This window comes from Cephus cinctus, unplaced genomic scaffold, assembly GCF_000341935.2.
Source record: "Cephus cinctus unplaced genomic scaffold, Ccin1 Ccin1_scaffold1184, whole genome shotgun sequence".
NCBI lineage: Eukaryota > Metazoa > Arthropoda > Insecta > Hymenoptera > Cephidae > Cephus > Cephus cinctus.
Window position 1 is genome coordinate 184,326 of NW_014333664.1, and position 10,513 is coordinate 194,838.

At 41.3% G+C, this 10,513-nt stretch overlaps 1 protein-coding gene across 1 annotated transcript; it reads left to right on the forward strand.

Annotated features, from left to right (window-relative positions):
- Nucleotides 1-8,628: 8,628 nt before the first annotated feature.
- LOC112495050 lies at nucleotides 8,629-9,337 on the forward strand. The gene is made up of 3 exons (XM_025089737.1): nucleotides 8,629-8,724; nucleotides 8,906-9,157; nucleotides 9,291-9,337. The coding sequence occupies exons 1-3, from the start codon at nucleotides 8,645-8,647 to the stop codon at nucleotides 9,304-9,306; spliced, it is 348 nt and encodes a 115-aa protein (XP_024945505.1). The 5' UTR covers nucleotides 8,629-8,644; the 3' UTR covers nucleotides 9,307-9,337.
- The last annotated feature ends 1,176 nt before the right edge of the window (nucleotides 9,338-10,513 follow it).

Below are 10,513 nucleotides of genomic sequence, written 5' to 3' on the forward strand. Positions count from 1 at the left end.
TATTTGGGATCACGCTCCCTCGTATCTTCAGTGTACAGAGACCGATCGCTCAAGGGATCAGATAATTTCGACGGGCGTAACGATTTAAGAAAAATGTGAAACCACCTTAAGAGATCAAGACAGGAAAGACCAACACGGGACTAATTTGGACTCTGGTTTTCTTGGTTCAGGCTGAATATATTTCTTTCAGTCGTCTCGCCCTAAGGGCGACCATTACGTTTGCTCTAATGTTCACCCCCTTGATTTTAATGTCCCTCCACGGGTCTACCTTTAACGATTCTTCATTTTCATCAGCGGCAACTGTATGGTTGGTTTTATACCATGCGCATGTGTATATATATATATATATATACCTATAGCGTTCCTTTACTCTGGTTCATTAGCGACAAGTTCTGTTTCGCGAAATGCACTTTGAGGTCGCTGCTAAGAATGCGCCTTGAGGTCTTTCCGTAATTCAGCCTCGTTTGCACGGTGTAGCAGTAAATGCCAATCAGACTGGATTTATTGTATTTTGTTTGTTTATCTTCAAATTGTTCCTAACGCGTTAGAAACTCGATCAAATCGTTAAGCATTGGAAAGAGCAACGGGCTATGTGAAAACCAGGATACGACGGCCTCCTTTATTAGTAATTTATCGACGTTAATAAAACGGGTCTCGTAAAGTCTTGGAATTGCGTAAACAGGACAAATTTAACGCATCGAATAAATGACAACCTTCGCAATTACAGTTTAAACATTGCAGTTTAAAGCCCCGTCAACCTCTGGCGGTACGCCACTGTCATTTCTTTCACCTTGTCGCCGACGCTCTCTGTGTACTCGGCTTAATCACTGATTTCCGTATTCAGAGATCGCTCGCGGAGAACCCGAAGCCATTGGCGAAGGTGCGTGTCTGCTTGGGATTCTCGATCGAGGGTCGAGAGCCGGTCGTTACGACTTCACGCTGACTTTTGCACGCACCGCCATAAGGCGCACCATGATCCTTCCCCATGGGTCCTGCTCGAGAGCACCATAGCCTCGGAAACGGGTGAATGTTGCAAGCTGTATGAGAGAAACGTAAAATCAGCCTGAAGCCTAGACGTTCAAATTGGCCTAGGATTGCTTCTAGGTTTGAGCAAGGATCCATGAGATCGCGTGATCCATGAGACGATGATCGCTTATTCTTACTTGGTATCGTGTTGGTTCAAAATTAGACAATTATATATTTTACAATACAAGCATGCATATATGCATTCGCATGGGTTTGTGCAAAAATACATTTTTAATCTATCGCCCACTCTTGTCACTTCGTATATCATAGATTTTATACTATTCGTAATACAAAAATTTTACGTCTAATTTCTCATTTAAATTTCTATTCAAAGTTACCTGCGTAGACAGACTCCTGATTCCATGGCAGGAAACTGTCTTTCCCTGGTTACCTGATATTTTCACTCAGCGGGTGGTCGTACACGTAAACTGCTCGAAGGCATCATTTTACTTAGGATACTAATCTCGCATACCTTTTCCGCATGGAAATGCTTAGCAAATTTTTATCTCTCGTCATCTCGGCTCAGGTGGCGTCTCGTAGGATTAACCGCAAGGAAAGTCGTGCTGACATCAGGCACGTGTCTCAGGCTGTGATAACGGTACTGTTTTTTCATGATTTTTGAAAATTTTCCCATTTTCTCAAGCCTGTACGTCATTTTTGGTAATCGAAAAAATAAAAAAAAATTTAATACATAAAAAAAGGTTTGTCGTAAAAGACAAAACGATTCAGGGCGCTTATTTATTTTGCAAAAATATACGACACCTGCCTTGTACTTTACGATGGGCTCCATCAAGCAATTTATTTTCTAGTAGTAATGATCTTTCCCGCATACAGGGTATTATCAATTAGAACATTTATGTCGTCTATAAAATTATAACAAACGAGGGCATATAACATAGTCGATACAGGTAGTAAGTAAAAGCCATCTGACGAGAACCGGTATTAATTAAAATTTGTTAAACATTATCGGATTAATTTCAGGCTTAAAAATTATTGTGAACTGATTCTCACCTGTCCCATTATAATTGACCGATGTTAAATTGTGTATGGGAGCATTGAGAATTATGCTAATGGCAGGTAGAAACATATATGAGCGCGAGTTTATTGATTGGACACGGTAAGATGTTTTTTAGGTTTGCAGTCGTACGCGGTGTGCGTGTAAAACGAGTGTATGTATTTAGAATTTTAATGGTGATATTGGGGCATCTACATTTTTTTTTCAACAATTAAGAGCAATCACGCAAATCGTGGCTGACTTAAACAATTACCAGCCTAATTGCGTGTAATTGATGATCTCGTGAATAGCAAGGTGAGGTGGGGAGTTTTTGAAAATTTTAGAAATTGCTCCGGCGCCCCTGGCCAAATCCCAAACGGAGCGATCGGCCAGCAGAAGAGGCCCTCGAAGTCCTGACCGGCGCAATTATCCAAGGACGATGGAGAAGACTGCGGCAGGTGATGCACCCGAGAGAACGTATTAGCAGAAATCCTGATTTCTTCCCGTCGAGACGGAGAAACGTGGATGGTAAAAAAAAAAGGTGGGGCGGGTTGAAGAGAGTAAGAAAAAGAAAAAAGTCAAAACGTCTAGACGGTTGCTCTAGGATTCGAATGTATGAGAATACGAAGCTGTTGAAATAACAGGTGATGGCGAAATATAAGAATTTAGCGAGGATCAAAGAAAACGAGAGCGTCTTGTCAAGGACACGTGGAGGCTGGTAAAAAGATGACGAAAACGTTTGCGAAGCATCGAATCGATCTACGGAATGGTACGTGCGTTCGTGTTTCATTGGATTCGATACGTGGATCACTGAAATTTTTCTTCAATGGAGTCCCTATTAAAATTCCAATATCGCAGGGGAGCGCGAATCAAAATAAAAACTCCCGGCGGCTCCCCTTGGCGTTCGCCATCGACATTACCACTCGTGGCACTTTGAAGGTTCTTCAAGTTCCTCAAGTTCTCCAGTGGCAGATGCCAGATCATTGGAATTGATCGAAACTGCCTTATCCTCGGTCCAAGGATCAATTCACGGTAAAATGTCTGGCTGGAGTGATACGTATCTGGTCATAAGGGTGGAACAGGAGAAAAGTCTTGAGACAAAAAAAAAAGTGAAAATCAGGGAATGAAAGTAAAATCCTATTCGGTCCCGAGCTTGTGAATTGTTATTACGAGAACGCAAGTGACTTAGAAGTGGCAGGTAGCTCTTAGAATTCTGCTCCGGAACTAGGGTGTTATGGCTGGTTCGCGTGTTGTGCTTTTCTCACCGAGTATTTGCTGATATTCCGCGCGGCATTAGCAAAGTCCCCCAGGGGCTGTAAGATGGTCGTAGGCTCCGTGGTAGAAGACTTTTTTGAATATTTTCTTCCTGGACCCCATATAAGACTCTCGCACCTGCCACCCGCTGGACGGGTCTCAGACTTGGAGTCCGTATGCGGTCAAGGACTAGAGAAATAGTTGGCCAATTTTTTCGTCCCGGTCCCGACTAATTTGTTTCGCGGGCCAAGCGTCCTGTCATCTCCAGGACAATACGTTTTTTCTCATATCCCATATTCCATATGCGAGCATAATATATATGTATATACAAAGGGTACATCTCCCCTGTTACGGTGTTTTGTCTCCTTTGTAAAGACACTGTGAGACCACCATAAATAGAGGGGGATCAGAATCCCTGGGCTTTTCTTCTGGACAGGATCAAGGTATGCTTCTCATTCTGTTCCGAGACGTAGATGCCCTAGCCTAGCCCTTTTGCACTTTATATCCAATCAGAATTTTTTTTCTCCCCATTCCCGCAGGAATTTCATAATTGCCTCCCGCGAGAATGCCCACGGGCCGCTAACTTCCTCTAGGCTTCCCTTCGCTCCTCCCGTTTGTGCGATCGTATTTCCAGGAGAATGCTTAGCCTTCTCCCTCCACCCCAGCCCCATCCTCAGGACCCCTCTGGACCAAATTTACGGCCCCGCGTCTCGGCTAAGGGAATTTCTGGTCCACGAGAGCGGTTAGAACGTTAGAAGTTGGTACGCCTGTGTTTCAACGAAACTTCACCCCACGCGTATCGTGTAGCACGGGATTATATTTGCTGCTCTCGATCCGAGTAGACGAGGCCCAAGTCTTAGCTCGTAAGGCCCCGTCAGGCCCTCGGAGAAATGGATAGAGAGAGAAAGAAAGAGTGAGCTAATACGTGCGACTGAGAGGGATAAACCCCCCGGGTGAAACGGCTCTTCTAGTAGACACGTTCCGGCGTAGGCACGTTTTTAATTACGACAACAAAACCAGAAACCACAACAAAACCATTGGAATACGTTATTATTCGAGTGATTGCATCGGCATATACCGGGACGTAGGTGCCTCCATATCCATGCACTTTTACTATAAAGAAAATTCCATCCTTTTTACATTTTATCCCTGTCTACCCCCTTTCTTTCTTGTTCTCATGAAAGCGTAGGCTGAAACGAATCGTAATCCCATGCACGATATGCGTCCACATACGTTATATCCATTATTAACGAAATTCAGTACGGCGATGAGAAACGTTACTTTCACGTATTTCTTATCAGCACCAAATGTAATTACCAACATAGTTAGCGATAGCCATTTGAAGAATTGGAATATTCATGAAAATGCCTTGAATCTTGCTCAATAAATTAAAAAGAAACAACAAGCTTCACGTACGAATAAGATTTCCCGTAATACGAGACACATAGTTATACACAGTGCACAAATAAAGAATAAAACTCCAGGATAGACCGAAACCTCGCCAGGGCCACACACCCGCTGGGAGACGACGCCCAGGTCGTCTCCCGCGGCGTCGGGACGCCTCGAAACGCCTTTCCTCGTCACGCGGAAATAGTTCTCGCGCACCAGGAGACGCTAAGTAAAGTCCAACAACGAGGCGCGTGCCTCTCCGAGTTGTCCACGTGTTACACGTTCCTCCTGTATTTTTGGTTCTCGCACACTATGAATAGACCTTTAAGACGCGATTCCTAATTCACAGTCACACTTACGATTACAGTGAGTTACACCTTCCTCTTTCTATTATTTCTATTCAATCTCTCGGTATTATTTTTTTTATCGCCACCTTTATTCCCATCTTTCGTTCCGTCCGAAAACAACAAAGTCACTCCACAAGTCTTTTTTACTATATCCAATGATTGTCATTCTAACCATAGTTATATATACTTAATTTCGAACCCTTTCCTTGTTACTGCCTTGAGGCACCTTCATACTTGCTACTTAAGCTTCGATTCGATCCCGTCCATTTCGTCTCGTATTATAACGAGGAGACGCATGAACGTCTATTAATCATGACTGGGTTGGGAAGCAGTCATTAATATTGAGGCAGGGTCACCTGTGCGAGCTGTATCTCTTTATAAATGATCAACTTCGGTGCCTTCGTGTCACTTCGGGCGACTATATTTTATTGTTCCTCCTGTCATTACAGATACGAAGACATGCCGAAGTCTTGAGATTGTTATGAGATTCTGAATAATTTTCTATCTCCGTCTCGGGCGTTCATGGTCACTCTGTCTTATACGTTTTTTATCCGAGACTTAATGACATTTGGATTGAATATTTTATTCACGGCTTTAAGGCTCCGTGCCCTACGGTTAATCTGATTCGTATGAGGGTCTGATGAACTTTATGCATAGTTATTATTTTATGTGAACAAATTGAACACGGGGTACATGTATATATATTGTATATGGACCGGTTGGTGGTTCAATCAATTTCTTTGATCGTTTCAAAGAGCCCTTTTGTTTTATCATTCTTTACCCTACCTTACCCAACCTACCTGTCCGGACTGCCTACATTGCCTATTACTGAGGTATAATATGGTTCTGGTTCTCTGGCACGCGTAACGCTCCCCACTGTATATCCAGGTAGACAGTGCATTAATGGGGACTGGATTTTCTTATCTATTCATCGTGAAATGAAATTACTTATTAATAGTTATAATTAGCAATGGGATTTACATCGTGGGGAATTAACCGGTATCGTTTTAGTTACGGGCACGTAGTAAGGGGTATATTATTTCCTTGATTATAATTATATCAGCTAATCGTGGATTCTTACCGTATAATTAAATCGGTTGGATTAATACAGCCGAGGTATTAGATATTTAATCGATCGATGGATCGGCTGAAAAATATATTTTTTAGCTTGACAATAATTTATTAAATGGAATTCCCACGATTTTACTCAGCTACAAATCGTCATTAGACATTATATTAATAATCCCTTTGGCGCTGCGTACTCTTTAAACTCGGGCGGTTTACATGCGGCGTGTTAGATTAATCGGCGGCGGACGCAGCGAGATTAATTTTCGAATTAAAAACACAGCATGACGCGCTCTCGGTTGGGTCCTATATAAATTATCAGCGAAATTGGACCAGATGGGAATGAGTGGTATAAAGAAAAAGTTAATAAATCGAATAAATTACTTTGTTACTTTTGAGCTGCACGAATCGAGATCGCAAGTGAGAATGAAATAAAGAGCATGGGAGACCCTGGCTTCTTTTTTTTTTTTCATCGAGATCAAAAGTCGCGTAACAAATATTTAAGGTTAAGCGAAGAAACGTTATCTACGTAAGGATTTTATAAATTATGGAACCGTACGAAAAATATTACTCGGTCGACACAATAATTCGTAACTTTCCATCGAAATATAATACTCCAATATTTTTGGTTCGCGATCAACATTTTTCGAAACCGACAAGCCCACGCTTTAATGTATCGGAATTTTGTCTGTATCCTTGCCCACGCATTCCGCTCCATGTCATGCCATGCTAAGTTGATATAGGTACACCAGCTGTTCTCCTGACTCGTCTACTCCCACAATATTAAATGCTAATCAATGCGGTATGTATATTTATATCTAATTAAGAAATGGACAGTAGTATATAGGTCCGATGTAATCCGATCTAGTTATTAACTTTCAATATCGCCACGCGGTATAATTTTACGTGCGTATAAAAAAAAATGAAAACATTTTTAAAAGTGTCACTCCACTTTGATATCTCGTATCGATCGATCGATAGATCATCCATACGTCCGAGTAGCTGTATATTTTTCAAATAAAAATATATCTCAGATGGTCAAGTCATGATTTATCTGGACACCCCGTAGTGATTCTGGCACCTATCCCGTAATATCCTTCGAACGAATTAAGGTCGTTGCGCCTTTCGGTTTTTGTCACGGGCCACGTTACGCGTCCGTGAAAATTCTTGTTTTTCACACGGCTCAACGGCCAATGACGTGTGTACCGGAGAGTACTAATACAGCGGTACCAAGTGTGCCGGACGAAATTCTTTGAACGCCATGTCCGATCGAGTTAAACTAACGACATGGCTACCTGAGGACTAGCTGAGAGATTGTAGCAAAGAAAAATGATGTGAAATAACTTTAGCTGCTGTAATTAGGCGTATCAGTGTTTCACTGATGAGGCGACTAATGGTCATTGTCGTTAAGGAGTCTAGTAGTAATCGGGAACTAGTATCAAATTAGTAGAGGTGTACGATAAGCCTACAAAAATGGAGCACCTATACGGTCTCCCTTAACAATTTTATATATTATACATGTTACGTGAGAAACAGACCAAGGACGTCATTTGATAATGGTACAATCTAAATTATATTTCATATATGGAATAAAAATACGATTGTATACCTATATATATGAATTATGGATATACGTATATAAAAATAAAAAATAAATAATTTTCTATTACCAATCGCTAATCGTTAGCTATAACGTGGTATTAATTGTTCTTACAGACAATAATAAATTGCAGTAGAAAATATTAGTGTCGATTATAACCTGCAATAACGTGCAGTAAAAGATCTAGATATCAAACGGGCTGTCAATATTGATAATTGATACAGACTGTATTATTCTGTATTTTTCTAGCGCGCGAATCGCATGATCTATATGATCCATATTTAAAAACCTATGACACAAATAAACGCTGTTCAATATACGAGTGTTCGATTCCGCGACGGCACGTTGAATCGTACAAGAACGAAGTACAAAGTTGAAATTTCCATTGCAAAATAGCCAATTTGCGCGTACACGAAGTAAATTCTGTTGGAAGGTAGATAAAGAAATAAATGAAAATAAATGAAATAAAAAACTTCGATTTCTTCGCACTTCACTTTCAGTTAATTACGCCGACGTTCTCTGCCTTGTCCACTGATATCACATCGGATCGCAATAAGTTTTGCGTGCTACGTGACCGCAATCTGTTGCGTGTATACGCACGTGTTACTGCCTATACAGCGGTGGGCGTAACTTTGTCCAGGTATATCCTTGTTTGTTAGCCGCGAGGCGTACCTTAATTATTTCAAAGGTCGATTGCAATTATTCATAGGACATGTAATCGTTAAGTAGTTATATAGTAGAAATGCAGAAAAAAAACGAAAGAATAAAAAAAAACGTTTTTCAAACAACATAGTCTTCTCAGCCGACTGTCCCGGGTGTACATATAGCGTATTTATACATGCAACGTACAAGCCGATATAAAAGTAATGTTCTTTGAAGATACACTAATCGTTTTGCCTTTATTTTCTCTTTATTATCAAAGTTAACGACGGACACGTGTAGCCACGATCGGGCTCATTATCCCGCGGGATGGACACCTCGTTAATTGAGCTTACCATTAGGAATCGGCACAGGATCCTTCGAACCGATCCCGATGATGGTGGGCATCGGTAAAGGGACCATACTTGTAAAACGTATCATCGAATCGGCAACCATCGTTCAAGTCCGGCTTTCGATCGTTTTTCACTCTATTTCTTTCTCCCTTGTTTTTTATTCCTCCCTTTAGAAGCTCCTTCAATTCCACACTGGCTTACTCTTATCCCGATATCTTTCTGTATCGATGGCTTCCAGGTGGTCAGGTTCTTTCTCCCACATGGACCGTGCTACATCATCGAAGTTCTCCGTAGCGTGGGCGATGCTCACTGTTACTACCATCGGTATCATCATCGTCACCATCACAACCGCCAGCATGAACTACCCTATCGATCTGAGATTCCAGACTGAGCATTTCGGAGCATCATTCTCTGGGTGGTCTTCTGTGCCACTGAGAAATGAATCATTACGACACCGAGAAAGAATGTTACTTCATGATAGTTTCTATATGTAAGATTTTTATACGTAACAGTAAGTACTGGAGTCTTATGATATTTTTTATCCATGTAGAAATGTAGAAATGTAGAAATCCAAAGTTACCTTGGTCTTACTTTGGGAATAGATCTTCTTTTTCACTTTAAAGACAGGTACTTTCGTAAGGACTCGTGGTACTTTTATTATGCTTGCTGTGTACATTGGGTAATTGTGGTTTGGACGATTCACAAATACATTCGCCATGCCGTCACGTGCCCTTACAGTCCTTAAACAATGTCCTCAGCTGCGTCGCTGATCCATGACGGAATTCGCTGTTTGCGGATCGCGGCAGATGGCTGGAAATTGTCGAAATCAATAGCAATCAGGTATAATTATCGGAGGGGGGAAAATGCTTGAGGAACAATGCCGCATCTTCATGGGGCGACACAAACCTAACCAGTCTTGTAACTTTTTCGAATTCCAGTGCCGTGTGTTTCGGGGGACGAATTGAATCGATGTCCTTTTGATGATCTTCAAGTTGCATCCTACAGCTTAGTCATTCTCACCACCTACCGGTGTAATGGAAAATTTAGGTTAATCACTTACTTATGTAAGGATCATATAACGTGCTATATAATTCTTAACGTTGAGAACTTATTATAAATTGTAATTATTTGTCGGTTTATGTAAGATAATTTAATTTCAATAATAATTTTGCACTTTTTATATGCTATATGGAAATTTTATTATGCAGTTTCAATTGACCTAATTTCACATTGAAAAAAATGAATATGAATTATTAAATTATGTACACACGCATGATAGTTTTTTTAGCATCTTCATACGTTTTGGAAAGTTTTGAAAACCTTTCGGAATCATCGAAGAAATATAAATCGACTAAATTCTCTTTCGCGCTTGGCTCCTAATTAAATTAGACTCTCGCTGATAGATTTCAATCAGGACTGTAGCCTCGTGTACCTACCTATACCTAGTAGCATGTTGTTCCCAGTACACAATATATGTATACCTTACTACTATACTACATATATAAATATATATATGTAGAGGTCGATCTACACGCCCCTAAAATTTAACGAGCTACCGGCTGGCCGTCTGCTCCCAGGCTCCCGCATGTCATCCAGTCTCCTTCTCTCTGCAATTAATTAGCCATGCTCTTCTCGGCAGGCCCTTCTTCTGCGTAATTCAATCTAGTTCAGAGTGCGGCCTCTGCGGGTGATGCGTGATGCGTGATGCCTTTCTGTACTCCCGGTTGCGCAGCCTCTTCCAGACTAGCTTTAGACAGTGTCTGATGCTACGGGTCTGTCCACCTTTACACCGGAGGTAGCCTTGCGGACGGAACCAGCTCGAAAAGGACGTTCGCGTGACTCCTTG

Excerpts from the sequence above, each read along its gene's own strand:
- LOC112495050 (XM_025089737.1), top strand. The coding sequence starts at position 8,645 with ATGGACACCTCGTTAATTGAGCTTACCATTAGGAATCGGCACAGGATC. Across the intron at positions 8,725-8,905 it reads CCCGATGATGGTGGGCATCG|GTGGTCAGGTTCTTTCTCCC; the intron begins GTAAAGGGACCA and ends GATGGCTTCCAG.